Source organism: Bombus fervidus, chromosome 8 (assembly GCF_041682495.2).
Source record: "Bombus fervidus isolate BK054 chromosome 8, iyBomFerv1, whole genome shotgun sequence".
In the NCBI taxonomy this organism is placed as follows: Eukaryota; Metazoa; Arthropoda; class Insecta; order Hymenoptera; family Apidae; genus Bombus; species Bombus fervidus.
In genome coordinates, this window is record NC_091524.1 from 5889543 (window position 1) to 5916988 (window position 27446).

A 27446-nucleotide genomic window follows, 5' to 3' on the forward strand; every position below is an offset into this window, starting at 1 on the left:
TACAATTTAAATTATATTTCACACATAACATAAGCTTTCAATCACTTGCGAGCAACTCGCAACATATTAAAAGCTTATCCGACCTTTGTATAATATGTACATATTATGGTATACACATACTTAAGACAACATTTGTCGTAAGATCCTATCAAACAAAACAATTAATGAAAAAAAACAGAGTTATCAGGTATTATCTGCAAAGTTCATACTTCTACCTCTCATCTTAATTACAAACATTCTTTCGTAAACCATGTATATCCTGATGTAGACGTAAAGTATTATAACCTTCTTCCTTTCTCCTTCGTATTTTTTCTATCTTTTTTTTTTTTTTTCAATTTTAATATCTCGTCCACGAAACACAGGGCATTTGTCCATTGAGAAATAACATTCATTCGTAAGCACCGAAATGAAAGTACATTTTACGACATTGGATACTAAATGTGTGTTAAATTAATCAGCTGAACACGTATACGTAACACAAACAGCGCAACAAGTATATTATTTCGCCACTACTCTACCACGTAAATTACTTCCACCTTTACGTTATAAGTACACAATATATGCAGGATAATTGGGTTATACACGCGCGGTTTCTGCGATACGCTATGTCGCCAAAAAACAACGTTCTCCTAATGCAAGGACGCGCAAGGAAGGTTTGCGACAATAACAGAGCTAAGAGCTGTTTGCCGTTTCGTTAAACACACACGACTAAAAGTCAATTGGAGAACGAAATCTAACCGCGCTAAAGGAGCTCAACGGAAGAACAGATTTCTTGTATACGGCGACGCTTCTCCCACTTCCTATTTCATTCCGGTAATTGCTTTCCCTTCTCAGTTCAGTCTTTCTCAATCTTTGTTTAATAAAGTACTTTCGAAAAATACTAGGTAAGTACAAATTTGTTTTTTTTCTTTCTAAATAATGGAGTGAATATTGCAATGAATATCGTGTTGACACTTTTCGAATTACTGCAGACTATTTCTTCTAGAGTATACTGCAACAGGTTTGTCATTTGTAATTTATAATTTTGTAATGTCTTAATTTCCTATATAAATAATTGTTTGATAAATAATAAAGTGAATTTTGTCAACGTTAATATTTTTGTCCTTAAGAAGTACTATAGACTATTATTTTCTAGATTCTAGATTCTATACTGCAACAACTTCTTTGCTGGTAGATCATATTTTAATATCTATCCCTTTTCTAAAATTAATAATTTAAAAATTCTTAATCAAATATTACGACTACTAACATTTATATGACGGACATAGCTTATACACAAATTAATATAAAATTTCATTTATGATAAAATGTTTTGCTAATAGTCTGTTACACTGATTGATGTGTCTGTAAACAATGATATCAAAAGAAAAAAATATTAGATCGGTCAAAAAGTACGTATGTAACGCGTTTTATTGTTCTGCTTATTTTGTGTTTGAAGGAAGTTGATTTCGTAAAACATTTCGAGCACAAACTGCGGTCTGAACGTTACGTTGCAAGATAATGCAAATACAATTGAACGAAACATCTGAAATAGAACCATTCACAAATTTCCCATTACAAATTAGAAATCGTAGATCGAAATAAAATTGGTTTTAATCGCTTACAATACGAAATTCTCTTCATCTACAATTGGATGAATAAATTGCCGATTATAACATAGTCGTTGAACATATTTTCGTTCCAGAAACAATGTTCAAACGTAGACTAAACATCTAACGCATTTTGCTACCATCTTCATTTTATATTTACCTTATATCGTATTTACTTTGAATATTTTGTATTATACTCTGAATATCATGTACGTATTTCTGTATTATGAACACTCTATACGTTTTTCCATCTTCAAATTTCCCACGAAGCCATAGATATTTACAATCTAATCACCATCATCGACACCATCAAAAATCTAGAAAGCCGTAGAAACCTTCTCATTGCCGCGTTCCGCTCCATTCGAAAGAGTTTTACAAAGTTTTCCATCCTGGAAACGTCATATTACGCAAGAAACAGACAATTCGAGCAAAGCCACAAATCGCGTCGGCGCTTTTTGCTCTACGGCCTCGTCGAGGGGGCCGTAAATCTAGCGGATCCCCATTATCCGAAAACACCTAAAATAAGTCGGTCAAAATGATGCAAGAAATTAGGAGAAAAAGCTGCGACGCGCCAAATGCGGGCTGAATCGAATAAATCCGCTAGGAAGAGACATTTCACGAACTGGCTAATGCGCTTGACCGAAAAATCTGTTTATCCATCGGATATACGATAACTCTAAATCCTTCTGAGAGAAACGGAACATTTGCTAGTCGCGATCTGTCCTTCCACGTTAGTCGAAATGTGTATCGAACAAGTGGCTTAACCTCAACCAAACGAAACTTTGTCGAACTCTTTCCTTCGTAGGACGTGGCAAACCGTTCGGAAACACACGATTAATCTTTGCTTTGCCAATTGGTGATCTAAGTACCTCTGTTTGTTGACTGATATCCTATCATCGCTGGTTCTTATATTCGGTTATTCTTTAAGAACAAACGACCGTTATTGTGATTTAGGAAAAGATCGTTTCGTACTTTTTCCTGTGATTGATAGAAACACGAAGGAAATTTGCGATAGTTCGTAATGTTTTGATTTGGTCGATTGGAAGACTGTTTGTGACTGTTGGAGACTATATATTAGATATTTTAATGCAGCGATATTGAGCTTGGATTAAAATGTAAAGTTAAAATGTTTCTAACAATATCAACTGATAAATGTTTCTTCGAATATCGTTTGACATTAATAGAATTAGAGTTGATATTGTATTTCGTTTTCATTTTCCTGAATTGAAATATGAAGAAATATGGTAAGTCACGTGTTGCTTGCCTTTAAGAGTGAGCAATTTTCTTCGTTTAATTTATTAATTTAATATGTTGCGTCGTAATCCGACGTGTTTTTATTTGCTTTTAAAATTGAATATGTATCTTTGCTAGCGATTTGACTATTCCGAGATATCGATTATTATAGTATTAGCTATACCGTTGGCTTTTTACAGAACCTCAAACTACCACCAAACGACGTTAATAGCAAGAAATCGATGAAACAGATTTTATTGTGTTTCTCCCCTGTGAACTTCATATGGGAAATACACAAAATTATATCTTCCTGTTCCAACTGCATTTGACAACATAGATACCGGTAAGATTATCACAGTATGAAAATACATTCAAATTGTTCATTGAAAAAACTTTTATTGAAACATGAAGTTCATAGATGCGTGATTTGTGCCAAGAAAAGTTTTAGTAGCCTAATATATTTCCTATTTTTCGATATGTTTCAACGCCCTATAATTTCACGATAGTTCGTTTCAAATTATTTCATAACTTCAATAAATCATAACATCACATAAAATGTCTAATAATGATAAATTGACAAAAATTGTTTCAGTGTTTTGTTTGCGAGAGAATGGAATTCTGCGCAGATTCTCGCGAAACAGCGCGAAATCTGTTCTTCAGTTAAAACACGTAAGAAACAGTGTGGAAAAGATTGAATTTAGCTACGACGCTACGAAGCGTCACGGTAAAATCTCGCCGAGATTCGGGAAAACGACGACAACGACATTTAGAAACTACAGTTTTAATTATACAGTACAATAAAATACGAGGCGTGGGGTTTCTGGTTTTGGAACGAAGCGATTAGTACCTGAACATTCCTCACATTTCGCTGCGGCTTGTATCTATAGGAAGAAAAGTTAAGCAGATTATTATTTCGTCGAGCGCGTTTGCAATTTAAAATCAACGTAATTTTAGTATGTAATTTCGATTAATTAACAACTGTCATTCAAACTAAATTGGTTTATTAATTAACAACTGTCATTAAAACTTTCATTACATTTGTTATAGTTATTTGTTATAGAAACTATCTTTTACACTTCAACAAAATTCTAGCGATCGTTAATTAGATCATATCAATTTTTTCATTTACATACAATTTTATACAGATTAGAAAGTTATCGAATAAATTTAAAGAATATATTAATATTGTCGAAAAAGTAATTTGAAGATCAAACATCGGCATCTTAAATACGCAGAGCGAGATGTTAACATATTTCAATCCGAATCATAAAGTCCTATCTTGCATCTAACACACAAAACGCTATTATAGTACGAACAAGTTAAAATCCAGAAGATGAAGAAAAAGAAAAGAACAGGAAAATTGATTCTTGGATAACCAAAAGAGGTAGAAAGAACCTTTCTACGTCCCTTAATAAACATTTTATTCCAATTAAATCCTTCACTTACCTGAGCTGCAGTTTCTCGTTTCTCCAAAGAACGTGAGTCAGAGTCCAGCAATTCTTCATCTTGTCCAATGTCAAAATCTACTTTCTCGGAAAGAACATTACCCTCCAGCGTCAGTCTGTCGAGATTCTTCTTCTTATCCAACAACTTCGTATTCTGGCCCGCAGGACTCCCCGCAGGACTCACCACGGTACCATTGTCGTCAGGATCTTTCGCACCGATCACGGTGAAACCACCTTGAAATTTCACCGACTTCTTTCTCTTAGCTGTTCCAGGATGCGCACATGTATCACCGATGGACTTCGGTGACGCGTGTATCTGCTTCTTCATTTCCACATAATCATTTTCTATGTTCGCAGTAGGAACATCTATTCGACTCGAGTTCTCTATTCCAATCTTTTCTACGATTGCAGCACACTTTCTTTCTTTCCTCGCTGAACCGATCGATCTTTCGAAATCTTGGTCCGCTATTAGCCCACGATAATGATTCTTTTTCATCGTGTCGAACGCCTTAGAATTATCCTTCTTCTGCGCTTCAAAGAACTTAGCCTCGATGGCCCTCGCTTCCAGTCCCCTACAGATGCTGATCACCGATTGGTGCTCAGGCATCGGGTACTTATCTACTGTATCGTTAGTTTTAGAATCATTGTCGGTCGTCGCATCGCGTTGAATCTCGTAGTACTTAATGAAGCTCCTAACTCTACCAGGGGTTATCGTTACAGTGTTGCAGGATTGGTCATCATTTACAGCTACGGGTGTAACGGCCCTGTTATTGTCATTATTATTACAATGGGGTCGAGAAATCCTCCTAGCTATGGCACTCTTGTCGCCGCTACTTATACTCTTGCTTAACTCTAACTGTCGCGCGTACGCGCCACGATTATGCGACTCGTCAGTCTTTGCGCTGCAGCCTACCATCTGCAGACATTCCACGGAGCTTGCTCCTCCTCTTCTTCCTTCGTCGTCAGACACTCTTCTGACATCATCGCTTTTGATCGGTTCCAAGAGAACTTCGTTCGTGTTCCGTGATAGTTCCGAGTAATCCGGGTACGTGGTTCTTTCGACTCTGTTTATTCTATCCACAGTACTGGTCACAAAGCTAATGTCATCTTGAAAATTTTCAGACCTCTTTTGTGATTCGTTACCTTTATTCAGGTCATCTGGAATATAGTTGCTCGTCGTCAGAGAAGCAGCATACTGCCACTGCTTAACCGTTCTTACGACTCTGTTTACGTCCATTTCTCGAGACTCTCCTTTACGATCTGATAAAATCTCGCTTCTCTCTGGCGGTTTCACGGATCCCGTACTATTTGCAGTACTATTTTGAGACCCTTCAGACTCATTTTGTGATTCCTTACTCATGTTCCGGTCATCTTGAACCTTTCTCGTCGTCAAAGAGGCAGCATACTGCCACTGCTTAACCGAAGAAGTTCCTGCTTTGAGATTTATCGACTCGTCGCTCGCTTTCTTGGTCTCAACAGAAGAATTACCGTTACAATCTTTCAAACTCTGTGTGCGGCTATCTGACATAGATTCGATTCTCTCCTTATCGTTCTCTTGCCTAGAAGAAGTTTTTACTCGCGGACGACATTCAGCGGCACTTCTCTTCTCGTCGTTCACCGGCTTCAATTTAATGTTACTAAAATTGGAGAGCAACTCGTTCAATACATCGCACTTCGCTTCACCGGTGGTTTTCTTGCTCGTTTTGGCAATCTTCTTGGCTGTTGTCGGCTTTGGTAAAGTTGTTTCTATCCTTTTCAACGGCGCTTTAGACTCTTGTAAAATTTTCTGGATCTCTGAATCCACTTTTATCGACTCGTTTAACCGGTTCGCCAATTTCTTTGCTTCGTCATCTTTCGAAATCGATACTTCGCTCTTCGCTAGTGATTTTGGGTGAACAGCAATGATTTCACAGCTCGTCCATATCTGATCTGTATCCTCGGACAACATATTTATTAGAAAAGAGTTTCGTTGAATATTAACCGGATTAGTGATACTTTTCTTTTTTTCCAGTGATTCGTTACCTATAAAACTATCTTGTGATTTTTTATTACTTTGGCTAACTGGAATATCCTTCGTTTCCTGTTTCGTGTCACCTTTAGTAATTAAGCCCTTGACATTTCTCTCGCTCTCACCTAAAAAAATATCGCCAGTGTCCAAATTATCGTCTTGCACATCAGAATCTTCACTGTCGTTCGCAAAGTCATTAGACGTGAAATCACAACGATTGATTATATTTCGAAGCGATTCGTTTACGAAAATCTTTCTTCTGTACTCCCCCGTGGATTTATCGACTGAATTCGTTTGTAATTGCTGTTTGTCAACTTCCATATCCTCTTCTGCTGACGATACTTCCTCGCTAATATCAGTCTCTATTCTATTTGATAATAAATGTTTTTTCAAAACGTTATTCTCTACTTTGTTTTTTATTATTTGTTGATCAAAGACTTTTGTCTCGCTTATTGTCGATTGTTCATCATTAATTTCAGCCCTTAGATATTTGTCTCTATCAATTATCGAATCTTCCTGAACAAAATTGACGTTTACCTCATTTCTTATTAATTCCAATTTCCAATCAAAGTTATTCGCAGTCGCATTAGTATCCACAGAAATGATTTCTTCGCGTTTTACATTGTTGTTTTCATTTTCAGAAGCTCTACTCGTCAAATCGTTTTCATCGTGATATTTTTTATTATCTTTCACGTTATTTGAAGCAGTGCAGTTATTTGAAGCCGGCGCAAAATCGTTGTTCTCGGGCGGCCTTTCCGAACAATCGTCTCTAACCTCAGCCAACACAGAACAGCATTCCCCTTTCAACTTGATTAAACTCGACTCCGTTTCGCTGACGTCCGCGACTTTTAGTTTTTCCTCGGAACAAAGGGACTCGTCTTGCGAATCGTGCCCGATCGAAACACCGGTCGAATCATTGGAATTACCACGATCGTCCTGGCCGAAAGATCCCTTATCTATCGCCCTGATATAATTGGTGACATCGTCCAGGGAATACCACCGGTCCAAACTGTCCCCTGTTTTCAAAATGGAACTAAAAGGTACGTCACCGAACTCGTCAGGATCCCCATGGAAATCTTGTACCTGACCAAAAGCCTTATTCATGTCCGTGCAATCCATATCGTCCGTGACTTCAGTCAATTTCACGGAAGAGCCACGATTCCAGCTGACCTCCTGCTCATCTGTCAGGGGATCGATATTTTGCAAACTATCGCACGTGGCCTCGTCATCGTTGTTCAATTCGTGATCTGAAGTCGACGAGCTAGGTGACTCGATCACGAACCTCACTTTGGTCAACCGAGGTACCGTTGGTTCCTCTTCAAAGCTGTCGTAACACATCGGGCCAGCCGATCGTCGGACGTTTACATTGTTACTTCTATCGACGTAATCTTCGAAAATAAAACGACTTGGTACGTCGAAATTCTCGACCAAACGATCGGTAAACTTAGCGGTCCATGTGTCCAAACATTTCTCGAATGGAAGGTTCGTGGTGGTCACGCGGAAACACAAGTCATCCTCCTCGTCGTCAAACGATTTCGCGAAGAATTCGCGAAAGGAGTTGCGAAGGGAGTTGCGAAAGGAATCGTGAAAGGAGCTGCCCAAATTTTCAGAAGGCTCGTCATTGGAATCGTCTTCACGATGCAGCGTGTTGGACATCACATTTTGAAAATCGTGCAAAGTGAAGAACAGCGGTGGGTACTTGTTGGTTTCTTTCCTAGCGAAAGTCTCGAATACAAACGGACGTTTGTGCGGCGACCTTGTCTCACTGCTTGAACCACACCTGTCGTCTTTCTCGTTTTCATCTTTACCCGCTTTCTCGATCCGTACCGTGTCAGCATCCTCGTGCTGCAAGGACGACGGCTGAGAAGTTTCCCCCGTCTCGTTCGAACTTAAACTATTTAGCGTTTCTTCCGCATCGCCCACAGTCTGCGAGTTCGACGTCCTTTCTTCTCCCTGATCTTTGGAGACGTGAGATTTGATCTTTCGGACTGCTCGCGGCGGAGGCGGCGGAGGCGGTGGCGCCAAACGCTTTTTGTCAGGTTTTCTGAGACGAGTCGGTGACGTTCCTTTCGGAGATTTTGCAATCGCCGCGAGCTTCGCTTTGCGCTTCTTCCGTCTCGGTGGAACTGGCGGTGTACTGCTGATAGATTCTGTACCTGGAACAACGATTGATCGAACGTTGGTGTGCATGACACTGATAAATGTCAATGACGCTCGGCTCTATCGTTCCTCGCTGACGTGTATGGTCACTTGTGTCAGTCTAAAGCTTTGATTTCGTTTCAATTTGCCAAACTTATCAAAGTTAAGGTCAACTGTTCACTTGGTATATACTATAATGCAGAGACGACGTGTCAGTGTGGGAACAAAAGAGAGTTTATGGTAATGATTCGTGGGATTCGCATTTGCACATGATAGAGATTGGTCGAAGCACAATCCGCTGATATTTAAACAGAAATTTTGGAGTACGGAAACGCGTGACTAACTACGGTGTTAGACCGTCCGAGGGATACTAAAGGCGATTCCCTACAAATGACAGAGCATCCTCCACCCCTCTCTCTACCGCGAAGTCAATAACAGTGATTCACTAATGCTGCCAAGTTTAAGTTTCCTATTGAATGAAAGAAGACCCTAATAAGACGACAGGAAAAATTCTAAAATCGATCTCAATCCCGGATGTGATGAAGCTAACCAGGTACTGCGTTCGCTTTTGGTAAGAAAGAGTTCTCATCACCGATATGTGAGTAGATTGATATATCTGTTAATTATTCTAATCCTTTTATAAAATACATTTTTCTCTGTAGCATTAAATTTTAATTTTTGTTTGTACATAGAAGGCATCGAGTATAAATGTATAGATCAGATGTAGATTCAAAATTAAATTTACATGACATATATCTTCGTAAAATTTTTTCTTTATCGAAACACTCTTTTTATTTAAAGCATTCAGAAATTTGAACGGTTGAAATTGAACTTCATGTCGTAGATAATCTTCAAAAATTGAATTAAAATGTATTCGATGAACCACATGGAATAAACTGAGGAAAGTTGCAAATTATTAAATTTTTATTGATAAAAGACTATTGCCTAATATGAACTTCAGGTTTCCCTTGACAACAAAAGGACAGAACTGACGTGACGGTTCGTATTAATCGCGCAAATAGAAAAAAAACAATAAGTAGTGCCGCCTCGAACTGTGAGCAAGGCTTCGTTCGTTAAATGGATAAAAACAATTCGATTAGGTTACGTGGTGGATGCAGCCACGTTCGACATAATGGACATAATGGCCTTAATGGTGTTTGCTATACGATTTTGCAAGTATAAGCGCCCACTAGCTTGATTGGAGAATCGAAATTTAAAGGCCAAGCGAACGAGTGAAGAAAATTACAAATTCCTTTTAAACATTCAGTATGCAATACCACGTAGAAGGAAATTAAATACTGTTTAGTATTTAATATTTCTTCTGGAAAATTTCAATCCCTACATTTTAATTCGAATGGTATTTTTATGTTACATCGATGAAGTATTGATTAAAAATATACATAATAAAAAATGTTTTTTTTTCTTATAGGTAATATATTATACATTTAAAAATATATAAATATATGTTTACGAATTTATGTAACAATATGTAAAAATAAATTGGTCTCGGAAGTATTTATTTATCCTGTATTTTACACTTCTTTATCTTTTCTAATTTAGAAGGCAAGAGTTTCATGCGTTACATTCTACACTGTATTATCTAAGTTGTGATAAAATATAATTTGTTATTTTAATAGTATTCTCAACTAAAACTTTCGGTATAGCACGTATCGGAATAACATACGAAAATCAATATGTATATAAATTGTTTCATTGCAATTAAGTACCCATTAAGTGCACAGTAACGAAAGTAGCATACGTGTTAGATAAAAATGGGTTTGTAGAGTAAGTACTAACTTGCTTTATCGACGATTAAATAAAAACTTGGCGACTCGTTCTGCTGACGTCGAAGTCCTCTATACTGAGCAGCATACTTGCGGACATAAGTGCACCATTATCGACAAGATCGGCCATGTATAGGCTGTATGCATTGTGATTACCCATTGCGCTCGATGCGCCACTGCTGTACGCGCTCGAGGTGTTTTGCACAGATGCAACGTCGGTGGTCCTTTGAACGAGCCATTTGTTTGTCATGCTCGACGTATCTGCTTCCGAGAACACGTCGAATCTGATGTCACTGAAATCAATGAAAACGTACTTAATAAGTTTGCTTGGAAAATCAATAATCACACTGTTGAATCAGACATTGAAAAGCCATTCCATCGTATACAATGAGTTTCTCGCCGTCTTCAACTTACTAATTTAATCAACTCTTATATTAATATATACCAATTAAAAGATAAATAATTGATTAAATAAAATACATGTAATTGTTTAATATTTGTCTTAATACATATTTTTAAAATATATGCACATTTGCAGCATTATTATATATTTCATTATATGAATATAACGATATATAAGTATACTTTATAAAACTTTACGATTTTCAGTTTCTGTTTGTACAAAATAATGCGTTTAATTTCTTTTTTAATTTTCCCGACTATCCCCGTTCATATTTTCCACAAAAGACAAAATGTGTTCGGTTGATATATTCCAACGCGTACCGCATTACATTCTCTGTTATATCATATACTGTAATAATTTTCCAAAGTTTAGAGCATGACATCTAGAGAATTTCAAATTTCAAGGATAACCCGCATACCAAGAATAATCAACAGTCCGTTTATAATATCCTGTGTATGTTTAAAACTATTAAGTACAGACCCAAAATTTTGCTTCCATTCTCGTTAAAATTAAATGCATAGCGAAACAGAGTACTGGGATGTTTCACTTGATTACTTCACTTGATTCATTCACAATATACAGTTCTACATTACCTAGTCGCAATGAAAGAATCAACCTCTTCGACTAAAAGTTCTTCAGCGTAAACATGAAAATTTATTTTCATTTCAGACGCAATTGCTCGCTCACTTAGCTAATATTAAAATTAAATTTAATTCAAAAAACAACTAGGACGGATACTAGGATTCAAGGAAAGGAACATCTTTATACGCACTTCAAATAGTTATTTTCCGCAGGTTGTTCTTCCTGGAGGTCGCGTTTTTACGGGAAGTAGCTTGAGAGAGTACCAGCGCTGCAGCATCTTCAGAGCATCTTCATATCGCAAATGCACTAAATTCTGCCCTTTTATCGCTACGGCCAATAAATTTCTCCGAATTAATGAAGCTCCGGGAAAGAATGGCGCTTCAAGCTTACCTTTGTTCACGTTTCCGTCCATATCAGCCGATCCTCCTACCGACACCGCTTGGACATAGACGCCACCATCGTTACCATCTGTCACTTGTAAACCCTATGATGCCACCGTGGCCCCTTTCCAACTTAATCGTCTGCAGGATTCGTTCCTCGGCAAACGACAACTCTTCGAGACGCGCTGCTAAGGAAGCGGACATCGACTCGTCCTCCGGCACACGGAACGTCTCGTCATCTGTACGGATGTCAGCGTCTGTTGGAAATAGAAATCATACAAAACTTAAATTTACAAATCATATAATCCTTGCATGATGATGATGAAATGCATCTTGTTCGAACAGATATTTTTATATTGAAATTAATATGTTTGCAGGAATCCTTAATTTCTTGAGATATAGGATTAATATTATTTGGACAATATCCACATATTATCCACATATTAATAGGATTAATAGGATTTTAAGAAATGCAATTTCAAATGAGTTATATGGCATTTGTACTTTAAATATAAGAATAAAATATAGTACGATGATGATACAACATGTATCGATAACATGGCGCTGTATTAAAAATTTCTTAATTGTATACGTTTAAATATAGGTTCAAATGATAATTGTTAGTATTTGCAAAATCTAGTTAAAGTCGAAATGTTACTAACTGAGCACATATGCTTCCGGTAGAGGAGATTCCGTTGATCGTGCGGACAATGACTGAATCGAAGAATCCGTGTCTGATTTTAATGATAGCGACTCCATGTCGTCGGTAAGGGCGGTGTCTTTCTGCACGAGGTTGCTGTAGATCGCTCGTGTTCTCATTTTTACCCCTAGACGACGTGGCAAATTCGGCGTCCGATAACTTCCCGATTGTCTGAATGTTCCGTAATTCGGTAAACTTGAAGTCTTCATCTAAAACAGACATAAAGACATTTCGATTCCAATTGATTTCAACATTGGTTAATTTTCATACAAAAAGCTAAGATACATTGCAAGTACACGAAACAACATATATTGAACTTCTCTATCATTTTCGCAAGTAAATACCAGTGAATGTACAAACACTCCCATTAAAGGTATTATATACACAAATATTAAGGCATCTTCTGCTGATGAAACATGATAATTGTCCCAGATTATAAAGTAAACAATTAATAGTCAACATTTTATATTTATGCAAGACGACGATCTAAACAAGTAGCGAAAATTATTAAAAACTATTTGTTAGAGTTAAAGAAAAAATTAATTAATATATGTTGACTCTTGATAGATGTTTGGTTTAAAGAGGTCGTTAGAAAATTTTTCGGTGAATTAAATAGTCCACAAATTTATCAAAAGTGAATATGATTCGTGAAATTATTTGTAATAGAATATGCATGGAGATAATAGTAATAAATAGAAAATGTAATAGAACGAATACCAAATTAATCAGAACAATGATTGAAAAACGTAGAGGAGAACTTAGACGAGAACAGTATTGAATTTTTTCGTACCGACTCGAGGATTTTTATTATAATGTCAAATTTATTATTGTCGAAACTTTAGAGCGAAACAATAATTTATAAAAATGTTATTTATTTGCTAATAATTTTCTAGATCTTTTTTATTTTCACAAGCTCGTTATTACTTATAAAAGGGTTTCATAAGATATATTGCATACATTTTCAATATTTTATTATATGTGTCGGGTTATGGTTATGATTAATGGTAGGGGCGTGTAATAAATCTTCACTGGAATTGGCCATCGTTGTTATACAATCGGGGTAATGTTGATTAGCACAATTGTGAGTATTACAAAATCGACAAGTAACCGCGGTGATTAGACACTAATGACAGTGGTATTAGGTTCGATAACGAATCCGCGTTCAACGGGATAACAAATATACTTTCTTCCAAAGTCTCAGTCGGACTCGTGATTAAAAACGTGAAGTATCCACTGATCGTAAAAGGCGTTGTTTCTCCGCTAATAAGATCGCACGAGAATGTACCTTTCCGTCACGCGTCTCCGTGATGCGGCAGAGGAAAACTATGATGGGGTCTGTCTCAGGGCACGAGATCATCGGATTCGTCGAGGACAGCCTCCGCACGGAAAGTGAGGGAAATAGACGTTGCTGTTAATTGGTTAATTTCTATGTTGGTGGTTAGAAAATGATACTAGCCGCCCTTGAGAGAAAGTTGCTAGCGGGAAGCGTCGTTGGTCGAGGAAAACAGATATCCCGTATCTTTCCGTAGTATACCTACTACACTACAGCTTTACAGATTGTTAGGATAAAGACTGTTTGTCAATTTGAAGGACCTTAGTTAACTAAATCCTAAGATTTATAGTGGAACCTCAGGCTATCTGAATACATACTGTGAATGATGTATCGACATCTGGCGATCATCTTGCTCCAAGAATAGGGTCTGTGTGTGGCGAACCATGCTGCAGAGACCGTTGGAATGTAAACCGTTAGGTGTCGGTACCACTATTTCTTTTTAGAGAGAGCTATGCAACTCTATACCTCTGTTAGGTAAAACGTTCATCCCGTGACCGCGGCTACGTTCGGCGATTAATTATCGCGTCGAGCCCAAGCTCATTATCGCAAATCTCGGACAATTATAATCGGGTTAACTTATAAAGATTAAAGTATTGGGGATTTTCCAAAGAATTCTAGAGGGAAGGCCCGGTGAATTTTCATCTCTGACATATATATATGTGTATATATGTATAACTAAAATAACTCCTCAAACTGTGCAGCAATACCAACAATTAAAAATTAATCATAGTGCTATGTCCTACTATTCCACACTGAATACTTAACCTCCAGATCACATTTCGTATCACGTAAAATAGTTCGACCTCTAATAATAACCAAACAAACGACATAAACACCACAAACACAAACGCGACGTAGTAAATCCAGGAAAACATTCAGAAAATATAAACAAAAGCTTTTTTCACTTACAAGTGATGACGACGGCAATTACGTTTGTTCGACAACTTCGATGACCAGCTGATGCACTTAGTTGCACAGCAGCCGACTGTACTTGGCAGTTTCGCTGCACTTGTGGCCCATTCCCTGAATTCTTCTGAATTCTGATCTTACACACGCACACAGAGCCACCGCCGGCTATCGCAATTTAACTCTGTCACAGTTCACTTCGGACAAAGAGATTCCTCGAGCCTCGAATAGCAAGAATCCGAAAAGGACTCTCGAATGTAATGACAACGCGTCGAGAAAGACGATTAGACTTTCTTTTCTCCTCTCTCTTCATCATTCGCGAGAGGCAAATCCGATTAGGGATTGTCCGAACGCGATTCAACTCGAAACACAATCGACTCTCGATTCGACTCGACTAGACTCGCGAGAGTATGGAAGTCACGTGTAAGTTAAGCCACTTATTAAGACCGAAAACGACGATGATGGATACCACGCTCACCGGCAGTAGTACGACGATCACCACCCGAAATTCAAACAGTCAAGTGCTCTCGTAACAATTCGTTTCTCGAATAGCCTTCATCGACATGAGCAATCGAACTTCAATCGCTGCATCGATGATACGCACACTGATCTCTGTCTCACAGAACGAAAAAAAAGTCGTAAATCAACGAGTTAGTTGAATCGATACACGAGCGAGAGAGAGAGAGAGAGAGAGAGAGAGAGAGAGAGAGAGAAAGCGAGAGTTTCGACGATGCTCCACCGTGTATTACTTCGAATGTTACCGCCCAAACGATTGGAGCGATTCAAACGTTCCCTGATCGACGACACACTGCGACAACATTCGCATGAAAATCGTGTCTCATGATGCGTCACGCGGTACCACGCGACGTGTAGGCGCAACTATCACTCATGTTGTAGAGTTTAGTACGACGGGCAGTAATCTTGACTCGCGGTACGATGAGGTTAACGGTGGTCGAGAAAGACCCCACGCGAAAGCCAGCCGTATCGCGTCATTGAGGCGCTAAGTTGAACGCGGCAGGTGCAAAGGGAGTGAAGTCAGGCGAAGCTGCGCGCGCATCTAAACAGTACGACACGGATCGCGGCTCGCGAGAAACTGCCAGCCGCGCGTTAACGCGATACCCAACCGCCCCTTTCAAACCGAGAATCTGTCGCAGGTACCTTCCCTTTCTTCCTTTCGCCACACAGACACCCTATGACTCTACACCCTCGCCACTTTCGACTTTTTCCAACATTATCTCGGCATCCCTTTTTTCAACTTATCACGGACCTCGATGGGGCCAATCGAAACCCCTTACCCCTTATTTCACCACTGATCCCGCCACTGGTAGCTCACTTATCGGCCTGCCTGTTTTATCAAACTGCTCATTCACATTTCAATAATTGTCCTTACTTTCTTTCACTTATACCGATGACTTTAATGAAGTTTCGTTTAATGAGTTGTTATCTGTTTTTGTTTCTTGGTCCTACAGAGTCGTGGAAGGGTAAGATAGGGATTTGTTTGTTATCTGCTGATAAGAAATGGGAACTATGGAACCGTTTGCAGATTATATTGCATAAGGGCTATTATAATTGAATGATTAATATCGAAGTATTTCAAATAGTGTAACTAATAAACATAATCAAAATAGAAAGACAAATAATATGCGCGTATATATGCAATGCATATTGACAATATACACTATTAACAAGAATGATGTTGTAAAGATTATTTTAAATCAGTCTAAAAATCCCTGGTATTTGTCACCGAGATTCAACAGTTCGATTCATGACGATGCTGCGTGCGTGAACAATATGGAAAAAGAAAGAAAACATCAGGCCAGAAACATTACCGTGCGCATTTCTTTCTTTTGTTTTTTCCTTTGAAACTCATCGCGATAACGATATGTAAACAGGAATTCACTAACGTCCGATATTTTGTTTCATACTCTTCTAACTCTGTCTATACCAGATTCTCTATTATGACTAGACCGTGGATGTTTATATAAATTCGTAGCTTTATTTAACACTATTACAGAAATATAATTAAGGAAATTGAACTTAAATAGAAATTTCGTTCATTCAATAAAATTAAGTATCATAACTCATTTATTACGTTAATCCATAACGATATAACAGAAACTTTACTTTCAATGTTTTCGATATATTTGCACATTATTTGCTACGTAATCTGTGTATTTCCACACTTTTAAATTTCCCAATAAATGTACAATCTATTTATAACTCATCATAATGGTTCGGTTTAAATTACGTTTGTAGAATATGACACTTGTCACCAGAGGGCCATCGATATCAACATAGGGCCATCGATGTTAATGCTTTCTCACTAATGGTCACATTGATTGTTTGTTTCAATAAATATAACTTCCAACACAACTTTTCCTATCCCAGTGTCTAAGGTATGGGTCTGCTAGGTAAGCCTTACTGACGAGTCCTACTTAGCAGATCTCAGAAGAAACACTTTACTCTCTTTCCTTTCCCACTTTGTATCTCCTACATCCCCCTGCTTTATCCCAAGCTGTTGTGTTAGGTATTTACGACTCAGCAGCTGTGGACCCTACATATGGCAGGCAAAAGAAAAAATGGGTTCACGCAGAGACAGCAGCGGGGTGATTTACGCGCCGGAGGTGTAATATATTATGTCGCAAAGACTGGTTGGTTCGTAAATATTACATTCTCAATGTTCCTTGGACGGCCTTTGGGAGAAAAAACATATCATTAGATTAAATAAAATAAGTATACATATCATTTATTAGTCTATAAAGTTCAAGTATCCCCTCCATATCTTTGCAAGCGACTGGAAGATACGGAGAGTAGGCTGCTCCAATGGAACATGGCGCAAGAAAGGTTACACACAAAGTGCCGGATCTCCACATACAGTTTGAAGACCTGTCATGAAAGTGGAGATACCCCGGTTTTCGTGTGACTTCCCTCTTTTCTCTTCACCCTGTGTCTAAGGCATGAGAGCCTGCTAGGTAAAACCTTACTGATTAGTCCGGTAGCAGTGGGTTCTGGACGAAACACTCTTTTTTTCTTTTTCTTCTCCTCCCACTTTCTTCTTCTTTCCTCCTTCTTTCCTCCTTCATATGTATAATTTTATTTCTTCCATTTTATATTTTTTAGGTTTTAAAAGGCATAGAGAAGGTGGTTGATTTTTGCTCGACAACAACTTGAAGATCCGGTAAAGATACGTTTTTGACTGTCTCATATTGGAGAATCAGTGTAGAGATATGCTGACTGCTTTATAGGCGGTGATCGAGTCAAGAGATGTGGGGTGACTGTTCTGTGTAGTCGATGAACCAAATCCAAGATGTTGACTGTAGTAATATAGTCTGATGTGTGGAAGTAAGTTCTCCTCGTTAGCGCGCGCTAGCCGATATATGGTTAGTTATATCGGTAGCGATAGTGTGTTTTACTGCTTTCTATGTAGAGTGAGACAAGGTTGGTTGGTTCTTCTGCTGCGGGTCGCTGGGTGTCGCTGCTGGCGGTACTACAGCATTTTTCCCCTCATTTTTGATGCCGTGGAAGAAAAATCGGAACTCCGGTCGACGGGATTCGATCTAGGGTCCCGAACGTTGGTAACCTAAGACGCTAACCACTGCGCTACCGTCGTCCGACATCACTTATTGTCGAATATCGCCATATGTTGTAGATCCAGTCCAGAGGAGTTGACTGATCAGTAGTTCTAGTGAAGCCCATTCTCGTGTTATTACGGAAGAAAGGTCGGTATGGGTGTGCTTTTTGAACGAAGAACGCGGATTCGTTGTTCACGCTTTTTGTTAGGAAAATGAGGGTAACGATGCGCGCTGCCCATTGGTTATAGCCAACGTTAATGAATGAGGATAGGAGGAGGAAGCCTCCTACCAACGTGGCTCGTGGATGACATTGTTCACGGGAAAAACTCGCTTTTCCCGTTAGGTAACAACCCGCTTTCTTGGTAATTTGTAAGAGCCCACAATAAACCTAAGGATTATTCTAAGGACCATCCATAAACCGAGAACACTTACAGGATTAGAGATTCCTTCAAGCTATTAAGATTACGTCAAAAGATTCAGTTTATAATATGTAGTATTTAGTAGATCAGTATATACTATAAAGATTCAGACTGCGCACGGACCATCTTACGCGCCGTAACATAGAGGGTTATAAGAATACACGTAAAATAAAATTAAACATCGCAAAAGTAACTTAATTAGAAATGACTACATTGCATGATGTATAATATAATGAATTGAAATTGTATAGGAAATATTACAATTTTATAAAGATTTTACTACAGAATGTTTTAAAAAGATACTGATACTATTACATAGCAAAATAATACTTTAGTAAAGTAGATTTAGTAAAGTTTTATATACATCAAAATAAAAATATTAATAATAATAATAAAAAGAAAAACATTCACGAAAAATATTCACGAAAAATATATTACGTATATTCTTAAAATTATCTCCTATAACTACAATGTTAAAAAATTCAAGGAGAATTCAATAATGATAAAAGTAACTGAAATATAAATAACTGAAAAAAAATTATAAATGAAACATTGTTATGTTAACGGAACGTTACACCTTAATAAACTAAATATACGCATTTAGTATCATATTACTCTTCGTATTCATCCAAGACGCCAAAGCCTACTCACTTAATATGGTGTGGATAACCGATACGCTCCGTGTTGAATTTTCCTTTGACTGGATATTTTCGTTTCTATTCGTCAATCATTACATTGTATTACAATCACGGAGAAAGCACATTTTTAAAAGAGATAAAACGTGGATTGAAACATAGTTCTGTAAGTTTCTAGTGAACGAAGCATGTCGGTAAGTGGTTATATTTCAAGCACGAACATGCAAATTAAAACTTTAACGAATATCGTAACTGTTTGCAAGAAATCGAAACAATACGACAGATTGACGGTGCGTTGAAATAATAATAATTGGAACGATAACACTTTCATGGTCGAAATAAGAAAGGATACTATGTCCTCGTTGACAAAAAGTCCCTTTCTTTGTTATCGTAAACGAATCGATGTTGCGCGCGGATATAAGATTTCTCTGTGATTTCCGCATTTCTCGTTTACTCAGCTCTGGAATATTCTACCGAGGTGAGAAACATTTTAAATTACATGAAAATATCGAACAATTGCAGTCCACAGTGCAATCAGTTGTGTCAATCTGAATATCTCGCATTACGATTGACTCATCGTTATTTTGTCTGTTTTGGAGTGCTATGTTATTTATAATATTTATGTTTATTATTCATAGTTTCTATAGATCGTTGCTTCAAATTTCTTATTTTCAATAAATAATTTCCGTCAAATATTTCGAATCTATTTGTAAGGTGGAATTTTTCAATTTACATCATCTTATAAATAACAAGCAATTTCCAACGAAAATTGTTCGACATTTTTCTCAATTTCGTTACGCAGCAGGTGTTCCAATAAAATTCAAAGGTCGTTTGTTGTAGCATAGAAAATAATAATTTATTCAGCGTTCAGCGGAAATATAAACGTACAGTGTACTGCAGGAAAACATTTCTTTCGAAATGAACATAAAGTGTCGACTATACTTTAACAGCGAATGACTATCTGCGTACAATGAGGCATCGTTGGTACACGCACTTGTTACATCCGCTACGCTATTACTTTTGTTATCCTCTACACGTTATAAAACAGTATTAAGTTGTTCGTATTCGTCTAGAAAAAACGTATTTCAGGCCGTTAATCGGTAAATTCTTCTAAACTTTGATCCTCGATTCTGTCCCCTAAAAAACGAAACTAGCTCGGTCTCAAGCGTTTTCGTGCTTCACACACACGAATAGATTCTACGCGCGTGCTTTCGTACTATTTTCTCCTGAATGTACAATCCACCTCGTGCATATTTTTTTCTTTTTTCTCGTCTTCTTCTTTTATCTTTAAATCCGAACCATATTGATTCAACCAGAGAGAACAAACTCGCACGATTCTGCTTTAGATTCGCGCCTCATGTTGAGTCAAATGAATGGAACTTACGTTTCTTTGAATTGATTACAATATTCCCCGAGCAAATATTTGAAACTAATGTAACTCGATCGAAAGTTTTAGTATGTACGCAAAAGTCGCCTGTATTTTCTATTGTGATAGAATATTGATTTTGCTGCAATTGATTATTTTTTATCGTAGTTAATAACAACTTTCGATACAAAATTTCATCGATTCAAATATCGTGTTATTGCAATGTCTGACTATCGATGTTTTAACGGTGCCAGATTTTATCTATTCAAGTATCGTGATTATGGTTATTATAATTTTTTATCCATAAATATTCCAACGATACTTATTCGACAACTTTGTGATTTACACACGAAGATCAGAAAAGGAAAGCACGATAGATTCATTTTTGTCGATTTTCTGATTTTCATCTTCATTTCCGTTTTCTCGACTGCTTTATACTGCCACTTATCCATAAAGAACGCAAAATATAGTTTATTATATCTTTATTAGCGATAATAAACGTGTTTGGAAAAACAAACTGATACCTTAATGCTACAAAGAATTTTATGGAAATATCGTTCTTTACAATAGAACAATTTGTATGCAATAACTTTCTAAAAATATTCGCAAATATTTTTGGACCTTTATTCGTCTATGGTTGACGTTTCCAATTTGTCATTTCCAATTTATTCTGTTGTTTTTCGCAGATATGTACATTTTATTCATTTAACGATCATACAATAATGACCATTTCATTTGACTGAACATTTTTATCGAACGCTGTCGTTTGCAACATGCACGCAAACCTGTATACAAATCTAAAACTCGTGACTCGATAAACGCAACAAAGTATTCGTAGTAAGAAACGGTACTATTATGCAACATATTATAATCAATTATACAAAAAGAAAAAAAAAATCATTATGCGTGCAACGAAATGGAAAATAAAATTTATCTCTAAAAATTACAAAATAATAAAATTATTCGAATATTATAAATCTCATTCAATAATATACCGATATCGGTAAACGAATTACGTATAATGTTTCATAATAAAAATAAAGTAATGAAACGATGACAATTAAAAATTGATCGACATAAACTTTCCAACTATATAAATTGTACAATTTCCAATTGATCTTTACTTAATGAGAAATCTTTAGAAAGCTATGTCGCGTTAAAAGAAATCGTTGAAAGAAATAAATGTATCGTGGCTTATTGCTTCTTCGAGCTGCGTTTTCAAGTGCATCGCTACGTGTAACATCCTCTTAAATACGACAAATCTCGTACGACTCGCACTTTCTGTGCTTCACGCTACCTATCTATGTAAATTAAAGTTTATGAAAGATCGCATAACCAACGGGGTAATTGGGTAAATCGCATTGCGTTTTACAGAATCGTTATCGCGTAATAATACTCACATTCATCTTGTACAAGTACATATACATATACATATACATATGTGTCTAGAAATATATGCACGATCACTTATCCACTTGTCTTCGTGCTAAATGTAGATATCGATGGAAAGTAAAAGAAATCGATGTGCAGGTTAATGGCGTAGTAAAATTTGTATTGACCTGCTTTCGTAATATTCATTAATTTCTTCCGATGTTCTGATAATTATGTATCTAAATAATATTTAAATTGATACTTTGCGATAAAAGATGATTTATCGCTACACTGCTTCTAATTAAAAATTGAAACGATTTAATGTTCAATCTATACGATCTACATCTGAATTTTAATTTTAAATATAAATTTCATGTGCATACTAGCTACACCTCAGGTGTACAACCGTTGATCTTGATATTATTACAATACATTCAAGAATAAAATATAACATATGTAACTTTCTGATTGTGAGAGAAAATATTCTAAAGAAAAGTAATAAATCCATACATTTGCATCAATACTTTCATGCTTATTCTATTCATTACGTTTTCCTATAACGTCTTATAAAATGATAGATACTTATACAATAATGAAATCATGTACTATTTTACATAAAAACGATGTAACTTTCAACATCGATTTTTATCTACATCTTACTATCGTAAATCATTTTCTACAATTATAATAATATCTCCAAATTTTTGCCATTCGAAAATGACAAATTTTTTATTATTTTTTCCATTCGTTCCATACATCGAAAGGAATTTAAATGTGCAACGAGTAAAATTGAAAGTCGGTCGAACGAAATACACAGAAAGAAGGAAACTCGATAAGAAAATCGATTTCTTCGACATTTATCCAAAATCTACATCGTGCAGGAACACAAACGGATCGAACCATGCGTATATAATAATACTAAGTCTTATGAAGCATTCCATTTACGTATTTCTATTATATCGACGATACGTTATTCTTCTCCTTATCGTTAAGCTTCTCCTACGTCGTATAAAGTAATGCACTCGCACAAACGATAAATTATCATACTTACAATAAGTCAACAGAGGAAAAAATAAAACGATTGCATAATCACACCGCTTTAAGTCTCATTTGGCCAACGAATTGCACGCTTAAAAAACAGTCCGCTATGCATATCACCTTCTGCGTGTCGATCCTTTAAAAAGTACTGTCATTTCGATCTGTATACGTTTGTATTCTCCATCATCGTTCCATTCTATTATCCGATCGTATGATTTCCTCGATCAGATTTTTGTCATTTGAGACTTCCAAATAACTCGAAAAGATAAGCAATTCAAACATCGAACAACATATTTTGATCGGTTTGAACGAGTCCATCTCACTCAAAATATATTCCAACGATCAAGTACTTTGCAACTTGCTAAAATCAAATTGTATTCAGTTTGGATTCCAAACGTTTGAACATCTAGTGTATTTGATCAATTCTGCATGCCGTATGTTAGAGGAAAAATATTAATCGCAGAAATGTATAAGTGGAAAATCATGAAATATTTCTGGAGCGAGATCCACGTGATTGCATCGTGTATCCGATCTCAGCTGAAACGCGTCTGATTCTGGCAAACGTGCCAAAAAGAACTTGACGGAACTCGAACCGTCCTTTAACTCGATCTGCCACGCGTGTCAGAAACTTTCTGCTATCCCGCTACGTTCGACATATTTGAAATCAACCGAAAACTTTACACGGGTTGCTAGAATCCTGGCATTCCACGACACTGCACTGTCGCGAAATTCTGACACCATCGAAAAGTATACATATAAATCAATCCAATTTGATTTGTTTTCGTTTGTGTTGTTAAAAGAAGTTTGGAGAGGAAATTTTCAAAGGAAGCTTCATGAAATAACCTTCGAGTTAAACTTTGGTGTTACCTGATAATCTGATTTCTATGTATTTAATTCTATAGCTCTATATATGTTCTATATTTTATGTTCTATTTTTATGAGTAAAAAAGTGAATAGAGGATATCCGAAGACATATGAATATGAAGAAACGAGGAGAACAGCGGCAATAAATAATGCGATTTGATATTATTTATGACGATTCGATAAAGATATATTGGTAGCATTCAGCATTGATTTTCTATGGGTCAAGAACATTATTCAAGCAGAAATTCATTTCATTCGCGTTTTAATTATGTACATGTTACTCTGATTGTAGATTAATGCAGTATCAATAGCAACAGTGATACAGTAATATCTGGATAATTGGATTAAACGATTGAAAAGATATCGTATCATATTAATAATGCTTCAAATTGATAATAATATCTTACAGTACTGATAGTATCTTAAAAAATCGTAAAACTGTCTTTTGGTGTTTCTTTATGTAAAATAATTTATGAAGAAAATATCTACTTTAATAGATCAGGCTCTTCCTGGCTCATTATTAAGTTTCAAACAACGAAAAACTATTACAACATAATTCTAAAATAACTTCTATCCAATATACAATTTAAATTATATTTCACACATAACATAAGCTTTCAATCACTTGCGAGCAACTCGCAACATATTAAAAGCTTATCCGACCTTTGTATAATATGTACATATTATGGTATACACATACTTAAGACAACATTTGTCGTAAGATCCTATCAAACAAAACAATTAATGAAAAAAAACACAGTTATCAAGCATTATCTGCAAAGTTCATACTTCTACCTCTCATCTTAATTGCAAACATTCTTTCGTAAACCATGTATATCCTGATGTAGACGTAAAGTATTATAACCTTCTTCCTTTCTCCTTCGTATTTTTTCTTTCTTTTTTTTTTTTTTTCAATTTTAATATCTCGTCCACGAAACACAGGGCATTCGTCCATTGAGAAATAACATTCATTCGTAAGCACCGAAATGAAAGTACTTTTTACGACACTGGATACTAAATGTGTGTTAAATTGATCAGCTGAACACGTATACGTAACACAAACAGCGCAACAAGTATATTATTTCGCTACTACTCTACCACGTAAATTACTTCCACCTTTACGTTATAATTACACAATATATGCAGGATAATGGGGTTATACACGCGCGGTTCCTGCGATACGCTATGTCGTGAAAAAACAACGTTCTTCTAATGCAAGGACGCGCAAGGAAGGTTTGCGACAATAACAGAGCTAAGAGCTGTTTGCCGTTTCGTTAAACACACACGACTAAAAGTCAATTGGAGAACGAAATCTAACCGCGCTAAAGGAGCTCAACGGAAGAACAGATTTCTTGTATACGGCGACGGTTCTCCCACTTCCTATTTCATTCCGGTAATTGCTTTCCCTTCTCAGTTCAGTCTTTCTCAATCTTTGTTTAATAAAGTACTTTCGAAAAATACTCGGTAAGTACAAATTTGTTTTTTTTCTTTCTAAATAATGGAGTGAATATTGCAATAAATATCGTGTTGACACTTTTCGAATTACTGCAGACTATTTCTTCTAGAGTATACTGCAACAGGTTTGTCATTTGTAATTTATAATTTTGTAATGTCTTAATTTCCTATATAAATAATTGTTTGATAAATAATAAAGTGAATTTTGTCAACGTTAATATTTATGTCCTTAACAAGTACTATAGACTATTATTTTCTAGATTCTAGATTCTATACTGCAACAACTTTTTGCTGGTAGATCATATTTATATCTATCCCTTTTCTAAAATTAATAATTTAAAAATTCTTAATCAAATATTACGACTACTAACATTTATATGACGGACTAAGCTTATACACAAATTAATATAAAATTTCATTTATGATAAAATGTATTGCTAATAGTCTGTTACACGCATTGATGTGTCTGTAAACAATGATATCAAAAGAAAAAAATATTAGATCGGTCAAAAAGTACGTATGTAACGCGTTTTATTGTTCTGCTTATTTTGTGTTTGAAGGAAGTTGATTTCGTAAAACATTTCGAGCACAAACTGCGGTCTGAACGTTACGTTGCAAGATAATGCAAATACAATTGAACGAAACATCTGAAATAGAACCATTCACAAATTTGCCATTACAAATTAGAAAACGTAGATCGAAATAATATTGGTTTTAATCGCTTACAATACGAAATTCTCTTCATCTACAATTGGATGAATAAATTGCCGATTATAACATAGTCGTTGAACATATTTTCGTTCCAGAAACAATGTTCAAACGTAGACTAAACATCTAACGCATTTTGCTACCATCTTCATTTTATATTTACCTTATATCGTATTTACTTTGAATATTTTGTATTATACTCTGAATATCATGTACGTATTTCTGTATTATGAACACTCTAAACGTTTTTCCATCTTCAAATTTCCCACGAATTTACAATCTAATCACCATCATCGACACCATCAAAAATCTAGAAAGCCGTACAAACCTTCTCATTGCCGCGTTCTGCTCCATTCGAAAGAGTTATACAAAGTTTTCCATCCTGGAAACGTCATATTACGCAAGAAACAGACAATTCGAGCAAAGCCACAAATCGCGTCGACGCTTTTTGCTCTACGGCCTCGTCGAGGGGGCCGTAAATTTAGCGGATCCCCATTATCCGAAAACACCTAACATAAGTCGGTCAAAATGATGCAAGAAATTAGGAGAAAAACCTGCGACGCGCCAAATGCGGGCTGAATCGAATAAATCCGCTAGGAAGAGACATTTCACGAACTGGCTAATGCGCTTGACCGAAAAATCTGTTTATCCATCGGATACACGATAACTCTAAATCCTTCCGAGAGAAACGGAACATTTGCTAGTCGCGATCTGTCCTTCCACGTTAGTCGAAATGTGTATCGAACAAGTGGCTTAACCTCAACCCAACGAAACTTTGTCGAACTCTTTCCTTCGTAGGACGTGGCAAACCGTTCGGAAACACACGATTAATCTTTGCTTTGCCAATTGGTGATCTAAGTACCTCTGTTTGTTGACTGATATCCTATCATCGCTGGTTGTTATATTCGGCTATTCTTTAAGAACAAACGACCGTTATTGTGATTTAGGAAAAGATCGTTTCGTACTTTTTCCGGTGATTGATAGAAACACGAAGGTAATTTGCGATAGTTCGTAATGTTTTGATTTGGTCGATTGGAAGACTGTTTGTGACTGTTGGAGACTATATATTAGATATTTTAATGCAGCGATATTGAGCTTGGATTAAAATGTAAAGTTAAAATGTTCCTAACAATATCAACTGATAAATGTTTCTTCGAATATCGTTTGACATTAGTAGAATTAGAGTTGATATTGTATTTCGTTTTCATTTTCCTGAATTGAAATATGAAGAAATATGGTAAGTCACGTGTTGCTTGCCTTTAAGAGTGAGCAATTTTCTTCGTTTAATTTATTAATTTAATATGTTGCGTCGTAATCCGACGTGTTTTTATTTGCTTTTAAAATTGAATATGTATCTTTGCTAGCGATTTGAATATTCCGAGATATCGATTATTATAATATTAGCTATACCGTTGGCTTTTTACAGAACCTCAAACTACCACCAAACGGCGTTAATAGCAAGAAATCGATGAAACAGATTTTATTGTGTTTCTCCCCTGTGAACTTCATATGGGAA

At 36.4% G+C, this 27446-nt stretch overlaps 2 protein-coding genes across 2 annotated transcripts in view; both read right to left on the reverse strand.

The window, feature by feature from the left end:
- Positions 1-10448, reverse strand: LOC139989635 (uncharacterized). The gene is made up of 3 exons (XM_072008111.1): positions 10289-10448; positions 4269-8431; positions 1-3703 (listed from the first exon to the last, which is right to left on the reverse strand). The coding sequence occupies exons 1-3, from the start codon at positions 10446-10448 to the stop codon at positions 3608-3610; spliced, it is 4419 nt and encodes a 1472-aa protein (XP_071864212.1). The 3' UTR covers positions 1-3607.
- The window catches only part of LOC139990361 (uncharacterized), a 21294-nt gene continuing 4073 nt past the window's right edge, over positions 10226-27446 (reverse strand). The window contains exons 2-5 of the mRNA XM_072009574.1: positions 12226-12472; positions 11574-11820; positions 11374-11510; positions 10226-10491 (exon numbers count right to left, since the gene is read on the reverse strand). Coding sequence (XP_071865675.1) covers positions 11645-11820; positions 12226-12472 — 423 coding nt within the window. The 3' untranslated portion in view covers positions 10226-10491; positions 11374-11510; positions 11574-11644. The remainder of the gene's footprint in view (positions 10492-11373; positions 11511-11573; positions 11821-12225; positions 12473-27446) is intronic.